General features: G+C 29.6%; 2 protein-coding genes across 3 annotated transcripts in view; both read left to right on the top strand.

Annotated features, from left to right (window-relative positions):
- Positions 1-14,569, top strand: part of brd2b (bromodomain containing 2b) — a 29,338-nt gene extending 14,769 nt beyond the window's left edge. For both annotated transcript variants that reach the window (XM_073847170.1, XM_073847169.1), the window contains exons 7-12: positions 1,670-1,798; positions 3,018-3,293; positions 3,427-3,671; positions 5,270-5,586; positions 8,942-9,070; positions 12,999-14,569. In XM_073847170.1, coding sequence (XP_073703271.1) covers positions 1,670-1,798; positions 3,018-3,293; positions 3,427-3,671; positions 5,270-5,586; positions 8,942-9,070; positions 12,999-13,129 — 1,227 coding nt within the window. In that variant the 3' untranslated portion in view covers positions 13,130-14,569. The remainder of the gene's footprint in view (positions 1-1,669; positions 1,799-3,017; positions 3,294-3,426; positions 3,672-5,269; positions 5,587-8,941; positions 9,071-12,998) is intronic.
- Positions 14,570-15,550: 981 nt separating this feature from the next.
- On the top strand, positions 15,551-20,241 carry LOC141342672 (HLA class II histocompatibility antigen, DO alpha chain-like). The gene is made up of 3 exons (XM_073847171.1): positions 15,551-16,228; positions 18,265-18,549; positions 19,979-20,241. The coding sequence occupies exons 1-3, from the start codon at positions 15,985-15,987 to the stop codon at positions 20,110-20,112; spliced, it is 663 nt and encodes a 220-aa protein (XP_073703272.1). The 5' UTR covers positions 15,551-15,984; the 3' UTR covers positions 20,113-20,241.
- Positions 20,242-20,506: the final 265 nt, after the last annotated feature.

The raw sequence follows: 20,506 nt of genomic DNA, 5'->3' as shown, positions 1-20,506 counted from the left end.
AGTCCAGTTTTTTTACTCAGGTGGCGACACAGCATTTGACCAATGGATTTACAAAAATCATTTCAGGTTTAAGGCGAGACACTGCAGGTGAATAGGGTAAAGAAAATTAACTAATAGTTATTTGCTAGGGATGCACCGAAATGAAAATTCTTGGTCGAAGTCGAACAAAATTACACACTGGGCCAAAAGCCGAACACATTTTTCCGTGTTTTTCCCCCCATGTATTTTGCCAGTTTTTTCACCATTGCATAAATTAAATAGCCAATATTTGCTTTTTACAGTTTTGTCTTGCTTTGCAAAGAAAAAAATCAATTTAAAAATATTTATTTAACACTGAACATTTTTAACATTCTAGTAGACATTACAGCCTACCAACAAAGCACAATTGAACTTAAAATGATAAAGTTATATATAATATTCTTTCGCCATTTTTAAGACCCCCTTTTTGAATCAGGCATGTGCTTTTTAATGTACAAATAAATGTACCACGATTTTGTCGTCTTTTTTATTTTATTTTACAGAACAACAGTAAAATTGCAGTACTAACTGCTATACATTTATGAATGTTGACATTTATTTTGGCGGAAACCCACACAGCAGCAGTTAAATTTTTTTTTTACATATTAGAGTCAGATGTTTTACAGAGGGAATTTTGTTCAGAAAATACTTAGAACAGACAGAAAACAATATATTTTCGCAATTGTTTGGGAAATAAAATGTATATAATCAAGAAAATTATATATAAACAAATCCCTCTGTAAAAACCTTCAGGATATAGATAGGAATAAAAATGTAAAGTTTGGTGTGTATGAGTGCTGCTGAAGTGGAGATTTATGGCTCAGTGTAGGAGAAAAAGCTAATTTTGAGAAAACAGCTTTTAAAAAATATGTATTGTAAAAGAAATCTATAAAGAAACACTTAACCGTGTCTTTTGGATGTTTTCTTTCCACTAGTCTGGAAAAAAAAAAACACTTCATAAAAAAACAAAAAAAGCCCAAAATCTCAAACTTGACATGTGCATGAAAAACTGTTTTTGCCTGCAGTGTCTTCTTTAAGAAGTGTTTCAACATTGCATGAACAAATTCATTTTTATTTGACGCATTAAAATGCACAAATTCTCGTTATTTCTTATTTGCAAACATTCTTAAATGTTGGCATCTGAATCTCTTTCACCAAATATATTTACTTTAAAGGGGTGGTCAATCAGCAATTCTGAAAAAGACAATATTTCCCTTTGCATTGAACTTTGAGCATCGTAAAATTTGCAGATGTTTATGCTTTAACAGCAACTTCACACACTAACTGAAATTAAAAAAAGTGAAATCGTAATTAATGACCCTTTTAAGTACACCTGAGATTTTAAAATAAATGTTTTAATAATTATTACATTTGAATGTTCACAGTTCTCTGACATATGGCGTGCAGGTAAACATAAAATATATCTTCTTTTTTAGTAAGTGTATTATGTTGATTATTTTAAAATTATTTATTTTAATTTGACATTTTTATGATTGAATTACTTGTTAGCCTTTCATTAGAAACACAAACCCCTTGCCGCTTCCTTTCCTACATGCTTTCACTGCAGATTTTTGGCTTTGTAAAAGTCCTGGTAGCATTAAAGCCATATGAGGTGATGTAATGCAATGCTTCACTGTTTTTTTTTTTTTAGAGGAAGATGGATGAGCGTGAGTACAGAGATGCCCAGCAGTTCAGTGCTGATGTTAGACTCATGTTCTCCAACTGCTACAAGTACAACCCACCTGATCACGATGTGGTCGCAATGGCACGAAAACTGCAGGTTCATAAACTCAGCTGCCTCTGCTGTTTTATTTAAAGATGCACTGATATAAAGATGCTTAGTATTGGTGTTACTAATTTTAGTATGTTAAATATTAGTTTCCTTTTTCTTTTTTTTTTAAATTTGATTGGATATCAAAAAATATTTTATTTAGATGATATCATTCATAATTAATTGCCCATTTTAATATTGTGCATATTTTTATTTACTTATTTAGCCTGATATTATTTGCTTCAGCCTAGATGAGCTGAGAGTGATTTAAAATATTTTAAATATCATTTAAATGTGTTTAATTTTATATTGATTTTATATTTAATTTAAATTCATTTTTATTTCCGTTGTAGTCTAATATTTTTTAAATGTTTAATTTTATATTAATTTTATAATTAAAGTTTTATGCATTTTAATTAATTGTAATTTTTTTGTTTTATTATTATTTTTATTTTTTTGCAGAAAATTAAGGCCGACAATAATAAAGATAAAGCCTGAGAAAATAATTTTTTTTTTTATATTTCACAGATTCTTTTTTCTTTTTTTTTTGGCTGATATTATTTGCTTCAGTAGTCAAGTTGAGAGCGATTTAAAATAAGTATTTAAAAAAATAAATAAATTTATATTTAATTAAAATATAATTTTTGTATATATGTTTTATTATTATTATATTTATTATTATTGGAGAATATTACTGATGAGATTTGTAGAATGGCAATCCTACCAATTTTAATCAAAAAAAGCAAGTTTTTAGGAAATTCTAAATATTTCTGTTACAATAATAAAAAATTTTAATTATCCATGTTGAAATTTTCTTTTAGTATATATAACTAAATTAAAATTAAATAATAATTTAAAAATAATAATAAAAAATGTATACAAAAAATATATTTTAATTAAATATAAATTTAATTATTATTTTTTTAAATGCTTATTTTAAATCGCTCTCAACTTGACTACTGAAGCAAATAATATCAGCCAAAAAAAAATCTGTGAAATATAAAAAAATCAATAAAAATAACAAAAAAAATTTAATTATCCATGTTGAAATTTTCTTTTAGTAATATATTACTAAAAGAAAATTTCAACATGGATAATTAAATTTTTTTATTATTGTAACAGAAATATTTTGAATTTCCTAAAAACTTGCTTTTTTTGGTTAAAATTGGTAGGATTGCCATTCTACAAATGTAACATTCTTAACATTCTTCCCTTTCTCTTTCCACAGGACGTGTTTGAGTTTCGCTTCGCAAAGATGCCTGACGAGGTTTCGGAAGAGGAGGAATTGTCTCCTTTACCACTGGGACGGAACATGAGCATGCTGGGAATGCACCACTCCTCCTCTTCATCGTCCTCTTCCTCCTCTTCATCCTCTTCTTCCTCCTCATCAGAGAGCGAGCCAAGCAGCGATAGTGAGCCGAGCAGCGACAGCAGCCCGAGCTCTGACAGCGAAGAGGAGAGAGCTCAACGCCTGGCCCAACTGCAGGACCAGGTGTGTACTCAGGTACACAAGCCTTCCTGTTACACTCTACTTCATGCATTCTCTTGTGTGATTGTTTCATTCATTCATACATACATCCTTTTAATAACTATAGAGACTTTGATCTTTTAACATGAGATGTATGTCTGTGTTTTAGCTCAGAGCAGTACATGAGCAGCTGGCAGCTCTCTCCTCCGGCCCAATTGTCAAACCCAAAAGGAAACGAGAAAAAAAGAAGGACAAGAAGAAGAAAAAGAAGCCAGAGAAACGCAGAGGAAGTCGAAGTTTGATGAGTGATGAGCGGGACAAACCTGCCAAACTGCCTAAAAGCAAATCCAGCCGAGCTTCACTCTCATCTGCACAGAGCAAGAAAGGCCCTGCGAAGAAAAGCAGCAAGAACAAGTTCGTATTTTTCATTTTACTTGTTCTTATTGAGAGTGGAGTAGCTAATGTGGATGGGAATTTAATTATTCTGCCTGAATAGTTTGTCCAAACTAGTGTTGTTACTTAATTAAGACTAAAAAATAAATAAAAAATATGCTAACTAAACTCAATAAAAATACAATACAAAACAAACATTAAATAAAAAAAATTATAGAAAATTAGAAATGTTACCATTTTAATATTTCGCATATTTTCATTTATTTAGCCTGATGTTATTTGCTTCAAATATCAGCCTAGTCAAGCTGAGAGTGATTAAAAAAAAAAAGTAAAATATAATTTAAAAATATTTAATTTTATATACATTTTATAATTTAATTCATATTCATTTATATTTTTTTAATTTTGTTTTTTGTTATTGATAAACATGAGGCCTGAGAGTGAGAATATATAATATTTAAATATATATAAGTATAAAATATAGCTAATGTGGATGGGAATTTAATTATTCTGCCTGAATAGTTTGTCCAAACTAGTGTTGTTACTTAATTAAGACTAAAAAAATAAAAATAAAAATATGCTAACTAAACTCTGAAATACAATAAAAAAATAAACATTAAATAAAAAAAAATTATAGAAAATTAGAAATGTTGCCAAGGCAGCTAACTGAGATAAATAAGTTGATGGTAAAGTAATAAAATTATTCAAATAGAAACTAAAATAATTTAAAGCTATTTAGACATATTTCAAAATAAATTACAAAAATTATAACTAAATTACTAAACCTAAAATTAAAACTGAAAATATAAAAGCTTATTCAAAATATATTCTTGTACATTAGTACTATAATAGTATATAAACAATACTAAAACAGCACTGGTCTAAACTATTTTTTATACGTCTGTAAATATTTTTTTTATAATTATTATTATTGCTCATTTTAATATTTCGCATATTCTTATTTATTTAGCCTGATGTTATTTGCTTCTAATATCAGCCTAGTCAAGCTGAGAGCGATTTAAAAAAAAAGTAAAATATAATTTAAAAATATTTAAGTTTATATAAATTGTATAATTTAATTTATATTAATTTATATTTTTTAATTTTATTTTTTGTTATTGATAAACATGAGGCCTGAGAGTGAAAATATATAATATTTAAATATATATAAGTATAAAATATATAAATAATATATATTGAAATAAATCTGAAATGTAATTAAAAATATTTTATTTAATAGTAAATAATTATTTTTAATTAAAATACATTCTTTAATGCATTCAACTTTAATACATGTATCATTGTCTGAAACATTTATTTTTTTAATTTTTAAAGTACCATTTATTGCAACAAAAAAAAAAAAAATAAATAAAGTTATGAGCAACCAGTTATCTACACCATTTCTAACCAGTTTGGTTAGTAAGTTGTTAAATGAATAAAAACCAATAACAGTAGACTGATGTTAAAGAACCATAGCATTTAGTTTAAGATCTAAACTGTAAACAAAAGTAAAATGTGAAGCAACAAATCTTAAGTTACCATCCCAGATCTTTAACCAACAGTTTTGCCCTCTCTCTGTTCAGTATTACAATTCTCTTTTGTTTTATTTACTCTGACAGGAGCGCAAAGAAATCATCCTCATCTCGGTTCACAGCTCCTGCTGTCGTCTCTTTGCCACACTACGACTCTGAGGAGGAAGAGGACGGCCTTCCCATGAGTTACGACGACAAGCGGCAGCTCAGCCTGGACATCAACAAGCTGCCTGGGGAGAAACTGGGGCGTGTGGTGCACATCATCCAGTCGCGGGAGCCCTCGCTGCGTGACACCAACCCAGAGGAGATCGAAATCGATTTTGAAACGCTGAAGCCGTCCACGCTGCGTGAACTCGAGCGATATGTTATGACCTGCCTGCGCAAGAAGCCCCGCAAACCCTTCGGTGAGCTGAGATTTAATGCTTGTTAGCTATGAGTAAGGCTGAGAATCAGCAAAAAAAAAAAAAAAAAAATTCAGTTAATGTCTCTTGCATATTTCATATGAATTTGCGATTGGTTGCCAGCTTGCTGTAAAAAAAAAAAAAAACTGTTTGTCAGTGGTCTGTTAAATAAATAAATAAATTAATAAATTCTTTTTTTTTTTCCAGGATCAAGTTTTTATTTTCATTTAACTTATCCTTTATTTATGTACTTTGAGAAATGTCTTTGGTCGTATTGTGCACAGTTCATTTTTATAAATTGTCCATTTATACATCCTTTTAGTAAGCTTTATGATATTTTGCCATAATATAATCAGTATGAAAATGTTTTATTTTTATTCCTTATAACATTTTTACACACGTTTTTTTAATGATGTTTTTTTAAAATATATTAGGGATGCGCCGAAATGAAAATTCTTGGCCGAAACCGAAAAAGAGGAAACCAAGGCCGAAACCCGAAACACCGAAAGAATTATGCCAATTATTAGTACCATTGCATTTATGGCTATGACTGTGTACTAATCTTACTAAAATCAAGGCATTGCAATTGCATAAATTAATATTAAAGTTTCAAAGAATAAATCAATTATATTAATTTAAACGATTATTATCAATCGTATTATATTACTTAAACTACATATACATATATTTTACGCTATCAGACTGGTAGTACACAAAGCAGCGCAACAAATGATTTTGAAACGTGCAGCGCTCATATTTATTCAATGGATAGCCTTTTTAATGTAGCTAACGTCCGCTGCTTCGTGTCATCAACACACTCATTAAAGTGAGGCACTGACAAATGACGGTCATTGCGACATTGCCAAGTGATGGCGCTATGAAGCCATGTGCTTTTTAAAAACATTTGAATAGGTTTAACATTAGTTTATTAGCTCGGAATATACCCTAATTTGACTAGAAACAATGCAGACCGGAAATGCAAAGCATTCTTTCAGTTAAGAGTCGGACTTACTTCCGTGTTCAGGAAAAACGTCTATAATCGCATCTTATTGTCTCTGAGAGAATGCACATCGGATGCTGAAAGCACTGTCAGTTTTTACTTTCACTTTAACATATTGCGCAGTTTTCACGTTGCTTGTGTGATATCCATTGGCTCATCTCCATGGTTTAAAACATAAATATGTATAAAAATACAGTATATAGAAAATACATACCTTTAAAATATTGTGACGTAACATCAACATAAAGCCATTGTTTTTCACTCACTGAAAGCTACATCTGTCTCGATCTCTGCTCTCATCACTGGCTGCCCGCACGACTGCAGACATACCCCCTCTTGAAATTTCGGCATTACGAGTTTTGCAAATCGCTATCAGTGGGTCTTTCTCAGATAAACTGAAATAAATCCACACCGCAGACGTGTTGCTTCAGACAAGCACATGCAGGCTGCGGTTTCTGTTTGCGTCAACATACTGTTTCGGCCGTGTTGTTTCGGTGATAAAAATCTTTCGGCCGAAATGTAAATAAAATATTTTGTTGTTGTGTATATATGGGCTTTGTAATCTTCAGTTTAAATGATTTATTTGTGATTTTTTTTATATATATATATATATGAGTATATATGTGTGTGTGTGTGTGTGTGTGTGTGTGTGTGTGTGTGTATATGTGTATATATATATATATATATATATATATATATATATATATATATATATATATATGTATATGTGTGTATATATATGTGTGTGTGTGTGTGTGTGTGTGTGTGTGTGTGTGTATATATATATATATATATATATATATATATATATATGTGTGTGTGTGTGTGTGTGTGTATATATATATATATATATATATATATATATATATATATTAGGGGTGGGCATAGATTAATTTTTTTAATCTAGATTAATCTAGATTAAATCTTGGAATTAATCTAGATTAATCTAGATTAAAATGGCTAATTTGAATTCTGCAGAAGGCATTCAGAATATGTGTGCTACCCAAATAATGACTAAAAGTAAGTCTTCGAGAACGGGCCAGGTGGCGCGCATTAGATCAGGCGCTCATCTCCTGTTTCCAAAATGCATCACAAACTGCTTGACAATTGCATTTACAACATAATTACCTATACAAACTTGTGTAACCAAGTACTTCTGCGCAAAAGGCTGCACGACGTGCGCGTGCTGCACAGACGCGCACCGGCATGGATAACTGCGTGCATAGTCTTGGGTTAAACTGCGTTGCTTTTAGAAGCGTCAATTTAGTTGTTGCATATAGTTTAATGTCTTTATTTCGGGATTATCAAAGTAAATTATAATTCACGTGCCCCAGTAAAAAGGGTCTAGCAACGCACCTGCCCTGAAGCGGCTTCATAGCTGCATCCATGTTTGCGCCTCTCATTTGATGTGGTAATTTGACAGAAGTTGAAGACTCGTTCTCGCCCCCTACAGTGCAATTCGACTAGGTATACGTCATCCGCGCTAAAATATCAAGGTGAAAGTCATCACAGCTTGCGTTTTTTAGACTCAGCTCCCAACCCAACTTTGAGAATAGATTAACGGCGATATTTTTTTTATCGCCCGATAAGAGTCTCACGTTAACGCAGCACGTTAACGCCGATAACGGCCCACCACTAATATATATATATATATATATATATATATATATATATTCATCTAATTCATCTTCAGATTGTTTTTTTTAATTTAGCAAATATTATGTAAAATAAATATACATTTAATCTGATTTTACTTTATCTTTAAATTAAATATTTTGCTATTGTATATATTGCTGTTGTAATCTTCAGTTTAAGTGATTTATTTATTTAATTATTATTATATATTTTTTATTTTAAAATAATTTATAAAAAAAAGAATGTGTCTAATTTAGCAAATATGTTAAATATACATTTAATTTATGTTTTTACTTTACCTTTAAATTAAATATTTTGGTATCTCATATATTGGCTTTGTAATCTTTAGTTTAAATTATTTTTATTATATTTTTATAATAATAATAATAGATTTTTTTTAATATAATTGATCCTTAAATTATTTATTTCCAATTTAGCAAATATTATGTAAAATAAATATACATTTAATTTACATTTTATTTATCTCTAAATTAAATAATTTGATATCATATATTGGCTTTGTGTTGGTAAGTGGCAACTCTGTTCTCTAAAATATCAACTATCAACAAAAAAATCTATATTGATTGACTGCTTTCGGTTTAGCACAAAGACTTAAAAGAAGATGGGAAGGTTCACATAGCCTCAGAAAATATTAAATATGTTTTAGCTTGAATTATTTGATGTGTAACACATCAAATGTAATCTAGATCTGTCTGTTTGCAGTGGTGAAGAAGGGAGGAGGTGGACAGAGCCGAGAGGAGCTAGCTCTGGAAAAGAAGAGAGAGCTGGAGAGGAGATTACAGGATGTGAGCGGACAGCTGAACTCTGCCAAGAAACCCCAGAAACCCAAAGGTAGCAGCACTCTTATGTCTTGTTTATGCCTTGCTGTCCACAACTCAACATTAAGTCCAGTCTGATGGCCCGAGGCTGTTGTAATCGAGGTTCAGGTCAGTGTTGCCTTTATGAGGTCAGTTTAGTTTGTTAGTATAGAGCTGATGTCGAACAAGCAGTCAACAACAGAGAGCACAGGTGAAAAACACGACACCAGACAAGACCAGTGGCGGCTCCTGACAAATATCTCTGGGGGGGCAACTGTTCCGATTTTGGCAAAGATAACCGCTTTAATGGGTAAAATTATGATAAAATTCAGATAGCCAACTTTACAGCATTACATTGCATTGTTTGATTTGGTTTCCCTGTTCCTAGATGGCAACATCAGGCATGAATTGTACAAACTGTACAGTATTTTGAATAGCTATATTAAATTTATCGCAATGGTCTCAAATACACTGAAACACTTCCACCATGGCCATCAAGAGACACATTGTCATCAACTAGTTTGCCCTCTAAGAGTAAAAAAAAAAAAAGCCATACTGCTTTACAATTAAAGACTTTTTATTTCTCATATTAAAACTGTAATTAATCAAATCTTTCCAGAACATATTCAGTATAAATTTGGCTGCCAATATGCAATCAATACAACTATTTAAAATTCAACATTTGGAGAATACAACATATAACATACAAGGCTGTAACCAGGGTTTGAAAATTTGTGAGGTGTTAAGAATTGTGCTATAATAACACCCACAAATGCACTACATATAGCCTAAACTTCAAAATAGACTGACATGTAGATGATTGTGAAAGATTTTTTATTCAGTATAATGTTTTACATGGAAAGTTCGTTTTTTTTAGCTGAGGGAATTTTTATTTTATAACAAGTTATAAAAATAACGTTAGAATAATGACACTGACATAAAACTAACGTTCAACTTTCCACTTTATAAACGTCCCAAAGTGTCACACTAAATTGGACAAACGAGTCAAAAAACACGTATAATAGGTGGATCTGGCAACAAACGGAGGCCGCTGCACCCGCGCTCTCACTCAACGCGTTCTCAAGCCCCTTTCACTGCGCTAGCTTCTCGCAGCAAACACTCATGTGATATGAGGTGGTTTAAACGGCTAAATAATCATTCGAAGAGCTTGACATTTTATTTTTGAATATAAAAAATGACCGAGGTCCGGACCTCGGTGACCTCATAGCTGGCTACGGCCGTGATAACATAAACAATTCACCATTTAATAACACACATCACTTGTATTGAAATTTTGCTCGCTTCTCTTTTAAGCAGGCAAAGTGATCAATTACCCTCTCATTAAAATCAGGCATGTTCCTGACAAGTTCCCTCTCCATTGAAAGCATGGCCGATGCATTCAGACGTCTCGCTACGCTTGCGTGCTGTACATCTTCGAGCACGCATCAGTGCGTATTACGAAATCACGTTGGGGCGAGCCCTCCCGATGCCTATTGAAATGCATTGTAGGGTTCAAAATTTGAAAAAAAAAATCTCACAATATAACTCTATGAGACCGGCTGGGGCGATTTTCAATCTGACTGAGATCGCCCCAAGGGGGCGGGGTTTTAGGTTGGAAAGTGACATTCAGGCTGTTGATTGTACAGTAATATGCAGACTAGGACTAGCAAAATAAGAGTCTTTTTCTCCTCTCTTTTTTCGTGTGGCTCAAGGAGGGCGATGCACTATCGCCCACCATGGGCCAGCCGCCCCTGGACAAGACAAACACATAGGAAGGAAAAAACGCAAGGACATGCCACAAAATGCGATTTAACAGATACTTGGGGCGGCATGATTAATCAAAATAAAGCCAAATTGTCATGATTATGGCTTAGTGATTATAGTGTTTTCAGCCGTTAAGAGTAGCTTGGTTCACAATTAATGCCACTCCACACAAACTTGCAATTTGGGAATGTAGCATTTGCCAACCATCTTCCCTTGTAATGAGAAGTGCTTATAAACCAGCTGTTGTCAACAAAAGAAAAGGCTTTAAGAGCTCTCTGCGATTTTCCAACAAAATAAAGCTTGAGGGTTTCAAATTTGAAAATGAAGAAACTAAGCCATGAAGCCATACATTTTAGTATTGGATGCTACAGCTGTATTGTTAATCAAATGTATTATTATTATTTACTTTATTTATTTATTTTTACTAAATTTTTTTTTTTTTTTAATTCAGTTGTAGTACAAAAAAGTGAAACAAATTATTATAGAAAATATTAGTGGTAATAACAATAAAATTTACTTTAAAAACGTATCACAGTAGTAATATTATTTAGTTTAATGGTTTATTTGTTATTAATGAAAAAGCAATTTACTTTTCTACAATTAATATTTAAATTGTAAAATACAAAATAATGTATGAAAAATGAAAAATATAGAAAATATTATAGTAATTTATAATAAATTATAATCATGGTTTTTGTACTTTTTATATTTTATATTTTAAAATGTTTATCAAAATAGTAATATTTCTTATTTTTATTAAACTGTATGTTATATTAAATAAATCTTTATTATAATAATAACAACAATACTTATAGTAGTGGTGGTGGTAATTATGTTATTACTAATAATTATAATAATAGTAATTGTTATGGTCATATTGTCTTAAAATAGTAAGAGTATAGAAGTAATTAAATTATAATAAATTATAATAATGGTTTTTGTACTTTTATATTTTATATTATTTAAAAATTTCTTATTTTTATTCAGGTTATTTTATATTATTAATGATAGTAATAATGATACTTATTATTGTAGTCTTATTATTATTATTATTGTCATAGAAAATAGTACAAATTATAAATTAAATTACAGTGAATTTTAATGGTTTTTGTACGTTTTTATATTTTATGTTGGTTTCGATGTTTATTACAATAGTGATATTTCTTATTTGTATTAAATTATTTATAATAACAGTAGTTGTAATGTTGTTATTATTAGTAATAATAATAATTATCATTATGGTCATATTGTCCTAAAATAGTAAAAGTATAGTAGTAATTAAATTATAATAGTTTTTTGTACTTTTTATGTTTTAAAATGTTTATTACAAGAGTAATATTTTTATTAAAATTACATTATTAATAATACTAATAATAGTAGTAGTAAAAATACTTATTGTCTTATTGTCAGAAAAGAGTACAAATTATAGAAAAAATAAATAATAATTAAATTAAAATAAATTATAATAATGGTTCTAGCAGTAGTAGTAGCTAATAATATAGTAGTAATAATTATAATAATTATTATTTTTCAAATTATTGTCATAATTGTAATAGTACATTAATAATTTACAAGAAATTGTTTTTGCATTTTAAAATTTTATAATTTTCAAATGTTTATTACAAAAGTAATATTAAATTATTTATATTAATAATAATAATAATAATAATAGTAATACTAATTATTGTAATAGAAAATAGTACAAATGATTGAAAATATAGTAATTAAATTACAATAAATTATGATAATTTTTTTGTACTTTTTTGTATTTTGCTGTTTTAAAATGTTTATTACAATAGTAATATTTTACTACTATTGTTATTATTATTAGTGGTGGTAGTAGTAGTAATTATAATAATAAGTTGTTATTATTATCATATTAATATAATCACAAAAAACTTTTATGAAACTTCTTGTTCTCAACAGCTGAATAATTTTGTGTTTGTTTATAAAGAATAAAGAAACTTCCTGTTTTATTATTAGTTTTTTAAATATACTTTGCTTCCATTTTCACACATATGTTGCAAAAATGGCATGATTTTTAATTTCTGGGTCACTTTCTTTTTAATTGTTGGCATTTCAAGTAAAAATTTGGCTAACAAAGCCAACATCAAAGCTCATTGTTGAGCCCTGCTGGGTTACACCCGCAAAACCAGTTTCCCTCACGATTGAAAACCGGTTTTGTTTTTATCTTCCAGCGGAGAAGCCTCTCGGCGCGGAGCCTCACGCCATGGCGTCACGTCTCAGCGCCAGCAGCTCCAGCTCAGACTCCTCCTCATCCTCCTCCTCCTCCTCCTCATCTGACACCAGTGACTCTGACTCCAGGTGAAGAGGAGTCTGGGAAGGCACAGGAAACACAGAAGCTGCGGCCTGCTGTACAGAAATGGTTTTCAGTGCCTCCTTCAGGGCAAATCCAGAAACTATGTTTACTTCAGTGTAAAATAATGTACATACTATGTAGGATTTTTTTTCTTTTATAAAGAAGACTTTTACCAAAATGCCCATAATGGGAAACTCTGCTCTGAGTGCGTAATCGTAACTACTTTTCTTAGTTGACAAAAAAGCTTGTTGTTTTGTTTCGCCTCCATTTGGACCGTTTGACTTAGTCTTTAAACATCTTTTGCTTCTTTTTGCATTGCTTTAAAATCTAATTGAGCAACCAAAACTTACATCTAAAGGACTTTGTTTCTAAAGGACCTTCATTGGAGATATGAGAAAGAAATATTTTGCGTTCGCATTGGCTTGAAAACATTTTGTACGTATGGTATATTCTGAGTCGTTCAGTAGCTTTCCATACGGCTTTGCGGTTTGCGTTCATCACGGACTGAGTGAATGAAACTGCTTTCATTTTGATCTATAAGAAATTAATTTCATTTTATTTCTTAAATGGTCAAATCAATATCAAATTGTCTTATATCTGGCTGATTAGGCATCTGTGAAATTGTATTGACGATACATTAATCTCGTAATAAGATTGATTGAAAATAACAGCCATAACGCCTCAGTGGACTGGAGGAGATGGACTGGATTCGTTCATAAAAGCTGCTAGATTTAGCTGTTTGAGTTTAATGTGAACTTGACAGATCTGGTTTATAGGCGTCACATTTAAGCAATAGACTGTGTATATAGAGTCCGTAATACCATGTTTTTGCTTCTGCTTTCTCGTTTGTATTTATTTGCATTGCTTGAACTCCTCTCTTTTCTATAAGATTCTTTTTGAATATATAAGACACATGGCAGATCGTTGTGACGTAATATTCCTTATCTGCGGTATAATTAAGAGTTTATGCGCTCTGGATTATACGTTGGTTTTTATTTGGATGGAAATACAAATACAACAAGTGAATGGTGTGGAGTGGTGTTTCAGTATTTTATTTCGTAGTTTATTTATGTTTTGGTTGGTACAGCTCACGCGTCTTGCAAAACAGGATATGCTAGATTGAATGATGTGGGTGTTTAAATGGAGTTTACAAGTTAACCTGTAAACACTGCACGAGTGCTTTCGGTTTAGCACAAAGACTTAAAAGAAGATGGGAAGGTTCACATAGCCTCAGAAAATATTAAAGCATGAGGGGAATTTTTGGGGAAATCTATGCTGTAAAAGATCTCAGTGGCAGCGTACAAAACAAATTTAGCTGTTAACTATGCTGCCAAATTTGATAGTTTAATGTTTATAAATGAATCTAGGACCATTAATATTAGTACTGTGATTTTACAGCTCTACTTTAAAAAAATAATAATTATTATTATTTTTGTGTGTGTGTGTGTGTGTGTGTGTGTATTATTTATTTATTTTTTAGTATTTTTTAAAATTAAATATGTACTTATTTATTGTTCCTTTATTATTTACATTTTTATTAGATTTTTTTGGAAATGTACACAAATTTACATCTTTTTCAGAATTTCTTACATTTTTATTTTAAGTATGTAATTTACATATTTAATTACAAACATTAACATCTCACCTGCAGATTTGTTTTTTACACTCATCTGGAATTTGTGTAATAAAAAATACATATTTACATTTTATTATTTCTGTATGACTTCAATTTTTATTTTTAATAATATTTTTCTTTGAGGGAAATTTAAAAAAGTTGACATCTTGCAGTTTTTATATTTAAAAAAATGCATTTTATTATTTTCTTTATTATATATATATATATATATATATGTGTGTGTGTGTGTGTGTGTGTGTGTGTGTGTATATATATATATATATATATATATATATATATATATGTGTGTGTGTGTGTGTGTGTGTGTGTGTGTATATATGTATATGTGTGTGTGTGTGTGTGTGTGTGTGTGTAAGAGATGTAATAATTGGAATTAATTAATAATTTAAAATATTTACATTTTCTTTTTATAATTAAAAACTATATATTAACAATTATATATATTTAAAAAATATCATTAACAACTGCAATAAAATCATTTTTTTAATGTACACTCATCTGCAAAATATCTCATTCCCTATATGTATAATAAAAAATATATTTACAATTATATTTTCCTTTATTCTTTAATTTATATTATATATTATATATATATATATATATATATATATATATATATATATATATATTATAACCCTTTCAAAAAATCCTCATTAACAACTGCAACAAAACCATTAAATTTTGATACAAATTGTTTAGCACTGCATCATGTAAAAGAGTGTAAGAATGTAATTTGATGTACTGACTCACATTAGATCTTGTTCAGAGCATATTATAAGTTAATCTGACCCCATTTGTTTCTATTATCATTGGTCCTGTTGTTCAAAGCACAATGCTTATTACAGAAAAAACACAGTGGCTTCATGCATCACAAAAGAAGTGAAACCTGATTAGCTGCTGGAATTCAGTGCTCTAGTTTCTACCAGGCATGAGGAAACTATTGTTCAAAATAATGGCTGTGGAGGAGGAAGTAAATATTACCAGTAAATGCCCTGTTCGTGGCATTCAGCTGTTGTCCTTGAAATGTTGCACTTGTTCTTTCTGTTTGGCACATTTGAGGTTTTGGGGAGTTTGTCAGGAGCTCAAGGTAATGATTTTACCTTCTTAAAAACTACTTTTTAAACCTGTTGGACTGAAATTTGAGTTTGTTTCTGTTGGCATTGTGTTTGTTATCCTGTGTGTTGATGGTTAAACAGAAGATTTTCCTCCCTCAGGTGTGAAGCATTTAATGCGTCAGTTGACGTACTGCCATATAGAGATGATGGACGCTGGTTTTGAGCTGGATTTTGACGGTGAGGAGCTCTGGCACTTTGACTACTTAAATAACACCCCAAAGCAGCGTTTGCCGGAGTTTGCAGGCGACTGGACCCTCGACCGCAATCTGCCTTCTAAAGCGAATTTGTCCATCGGCACCTGCTTCTACAATATTCCCAAGTGCATCGCAGGAGAAAAAAATCCTCCCGAATCCATTGGTAAACTCTATATACTTCACAAAAGCGATCATAACTGAATTATTAAATATGTTAGTATATATAATATTTTGTATTTTATATTCTTATTAATGAAACCTGTCAAAACCTGTTGAAGGCATTTTTTTTAACCTCTAAGTCTAAATCAAAAGAAAATGAAACGTTTATAGCTGTTCTTTTATGATGATGATTTTAATGACAAGACAGTTTGCCTTAAAATTCTGATTACTTGAATGCAAAAATATGTTTTAGTTAACTGGAAATGAAAACTGAAGTAAACCTTTAATAAAAATAGCATATGACAAAGCATACAACAGCATTAAAAATGAAGTGAAATTGCAAAAAAAATGTAAATAAATAAAATTAAAATGACACTATTTTATGACCTTTTTTTGCATTATGAATGTTTTCATGAGAATTATGAAATTTGTATTACATTCATGAAACAAATATACATTAGTTCAGATTACTAAATACACAAGAAATAATTAAGACTAAAACATAAGTTAACCTTAAATAGTAATATTATAATAGTAATAAATAGTTTATAATAGTATTAAATAGTATTTAAATGATATTAAAATAACACTGCTCAATTGTTAATTTCATGACATTTTATTTATTTATTTATTTTTCCAGTTAATTTTATGACTGATTTTCATGACAGTTAAGCACATTTTGCCCTATAATTCTCATTACTTTAATGCAAAGTGGAAATAAAATAAAATAAAAATGTATTAAATTTAAATAATATTATTAATAATGAATTAAAAAATGACAAAAGCATACAACAGCATTAAAAATAAAAAAATTAAAATTGCAAAAATGAGAACTAATTCAAATGTATCAAGACCCATTTTATGATAATTTTTTGCATTATTAATATTTTTATGACAATTCTCAAATTCTCATTACATTAATAAAAAATATATTTGAGGTAAAATTAATAACTGGAAAATAAAAATAAAATAGAAGTAAATTAACCTTAAATGGTAATATTTATAATAGTACTGTCTATCATATTTGACTATTAATGTAAATTAATAAATTTGCTTTGTTTGTGTTTTAACCTTTATATCTTATTTGTTTGCTTTGTTTTATAATCATATTTTTTAAATAATTTTATTTATTTATTTTACATGTTTGGATTGTTTTTGTTTGGATAGCTCTTTTAGGTGTTGTATGCATAGACAACCTTGCAATTTATTAATATCAAAACTTATATATTTATTTGTTTCATTTATTTGTTTGCTTTTTTGACTTTTATTTTATTATTAATGACAAAAAAAAAAGCACGCACAGTAACTTGTTTCAAAATAAAAGTATAGGAATAAAAGACAGTTTATATAATAGTATATAAATACTAAAATAACACTGCTCAGTTGCCATTTAAAATCATGACAAATTTCTATTCATATATGTGACCCTGGACCACAAAACCAGTCTTAAGTCGCTGGGGTATATTTGTAGCAATATCCAAAAAATACTTTGTATGGGTCAAAATGATTGATTTTTTCTTTTATGCCAAAAATCATTAGGAAATTAAGTAAAGATTATGCTCCGTGAAGATTTCCTACTATAAATATATCAAAATGTAATTTTTGATTAGTAATATGCATTGTTAAGAACTTAATTTGGAGAACTTTAAAGGTGGTTTTCTCAGTATTTCGATTTTTTTTTGCACCCTTAGATTCCAGATTTTCAAATAGATGTATCTCGGCCATATATTTTCCTATCCTAACAAACCATACATCAATAGAAAGCTGATTTATTGAGCTTCCATATGCTGTATACATCTCAGTTTTGTAAAATTTAACCTTATGACTGGTTTTGTGGTCCAGGGTCACATATATGTATATGTGTGTTCTTTTTGGTGTGAAAAAGATTAGTCCCTTCAGAATAAGTTTTTTCCGCCAGTCAGTCAAGCATAATTGGTCGGTCAGACAGATAGTCCCAACCCTAAACTCGCAGCATTAGTTGTGTCAGTGCTGATTGTGCTGATCAAACACACAATATATAATATTTTTTCTTATCTACAGTTCCTCCGTCCACACAGCTGTACGCCAAGAACGACGTGAAGCTCGGTGTTAAAAACACCCTCATCTGCTCAGTGAGCAACTTTCACCCGCCGCCGGTGATTATCTCCTGGACGAGGAACGGAGAGCCGGTGAGCGAGCAGGACGTCAGCCAGACGCAGTATTACTCAAACCCAGACTTCAGCTTTCGCATCTTCTCCTACCTGAACTTCCTTCCTGAGCGCGGAGACATTTACACCTGCAGCGTCAGACACAGAGGACTGGAGCAGGACATCACCAGGTTTTGGGGTGAGCAAGTTCTCCTTTGTGGGAATATCAGACGTTTGGGAAAGATTTCCAACCACATGCAGTGGTGTGTGAGAATTTTCCACAGTTAGTACACGCTTCCTTTTCTTTGACAGCCCAATGAAAAAACTTTTCAAGGAGAGTTTTTTTCATCATATTTTCTAGCAACATAAAAAAAATGAATCAGTCAAAAGTTTCATATTAAGAAATAATAGCATGTTAAAAATGACTTTTTATTTAATTTTTTTTATATTGTTGTATTTTATACTGACAGAAATGTAACAGTATAATGCAATAGAATTACTGTTTATTTTTTTACAGAAATTAAGATTAAATAAAGAATGAAAATGCCTCAAGATGGCCAAGATTATTATATAATTTATTATGATTATTATTATGTTTATTTGCACAGCAGGAACGAAATAAAATGAAAAAATTTATCAGTAAGAATTATTTATATTATTTCATACTTTTCATTATTTTGTTTTGTTTTATTTTATTTTATTTTATTCAAACAGAAAACATTGTCCAAAATGTAGTAAATTATTTATTTATTTTATTTATTTTTTGCACAGCAAGAAAAGAATTAAAGTAAAAAGACTTTTACATCAATAACAACTAAAGGTTAAAACAACTAGTTATTTTAGTTAATTTTTTTTTATATTATTTAATACTTATATATATAATATATATATATATATATATTAATATTAATACTTTTTATTATTTGATTTGATTATTTTTTTGTTTTTATTCGAACAAAAAAATAAGACTAAATTGTAGGATTTAAATTATGTATTTATACTTTTTTTATTTTCGGCACAGCAGGAACAAAAAAAAAAAAACATCAATAAGAACTAAAAGCATTTTTTTTTTTTTATTCAAACAGAAAAATAAGACCAAAATGTAGGAATTAAATCATTTATATATTTATTATTATTATTATTATTATTATTATTATTATTATTATTAATAATCATAATATTATTATTATTATTTTTATTTGCACATTTCTGAGCATTAGGAACAAAAGAATAAAAGTACAAATAAAAAAAACTCAATAAGAACAAAAAGCATGTTGAATTTTATTCTACATTTTTTAATTTAATTGTATTTATTGATTTATTTTTTAAATAGCCAAAAAAGTCCAAAATGTACAATTAAAAGCCCCCCATGTTGACTTTATATTTACATGCTATTTAATAAAAGATGTTACTATTCATTTGTTTATTTATGTTAATTACTGCTTCATCAGTATTCAGTAAAAATACAAAGACATAATTTGTGTGGCAAACGGATATTAGAATGCATGTTGTTGATTTAAGATTTTTTTTTTATTAATATATTTTTTTACCATTCATTTTTGCTAAATATTTGAGATGTTTGGATGGCTGTTTAATGTTGGTGATGTGCTGCTGTTTGTGTCCCACAGAGGTGGATGTGCCGGAAGACTCTCAGGAGGTTGAGACGGCGGTGCTTGTGATCGGAATTCTGGTGGGATTTTTGGGATTTGTGGTGGGAATCATTATTATCGTAACGAGCAAGATGGATCTGCGGGCTGTATGATCGCTCACAACATCTGCCTCCGAAACTCACACAGCCTTCTGTTCTTCTCACACAAATACTGTAAATCATCTGACTGTAAATCAATTGTTTATTCTGATTTTTAATATTAATAAATGTAAATATTTATTTAATATTTGAGTCTTTTATCATATTTGTCTGTTGTTATTTAGTAATACATTCACTTATTTGTGTTTTGTGTGTTATGTTTGGATAGCTCTTTTAGTTGTTATACAAGGACAACCAAAAATATTAACATTTTATAATATATTTGTTTTATTAGTTTTCTTATTTTATTTTTATAATAATAATTATAATAATAATATTTAATATTTTTTCTCTTTTTTTAATAGCTCTTTCAGGTGTTATATGCAAGGCCAATGTTGCAATTTGTTAA

This window comes from Garra rufa, chromosome 9, assembly GCF_049309525.1.
Source record: "Garra rufa chromosome 9, GarRuf1.0, whole genome shotgun sequence".
NCBI classification, from domain to species: domain Eukaryota; kingdom Metazoa; phylum Chordata; class Actinopteri; order Cypriniformes; family Cyprinidae; genus Garra; species Garra rufa.
Note: the sequence above shows the minus strand (reverse complement) of the source record. Positions and strands in the feature narration are given on the sequence as shown.

Excerpts from the sequence above, each read along its gene's own strand:
- LOC141342672 (XM_073847171.1), top strand. The coding sequence starts at position 15,985 with ATGCGTCAGTTGACGTACTGCCATATAGAGATGATGGACGCTGGTTTT. Across the intron at positions 16,229-18,264 it reads AAATCCTCCCGAATCCATTG|TTCCTCCGTCCACACAGCTG; the intron begins GTAAACTCTATA and ends TCTTATCTACAG. Across the intron at positions 18,550-19,978 it reads GGACATCACCAGGTTTTGGG|AGGTGGATGTGCCGGAAGAC; the intron begins GTGAGCAAGTTC and ends TGTGTCCCACAG.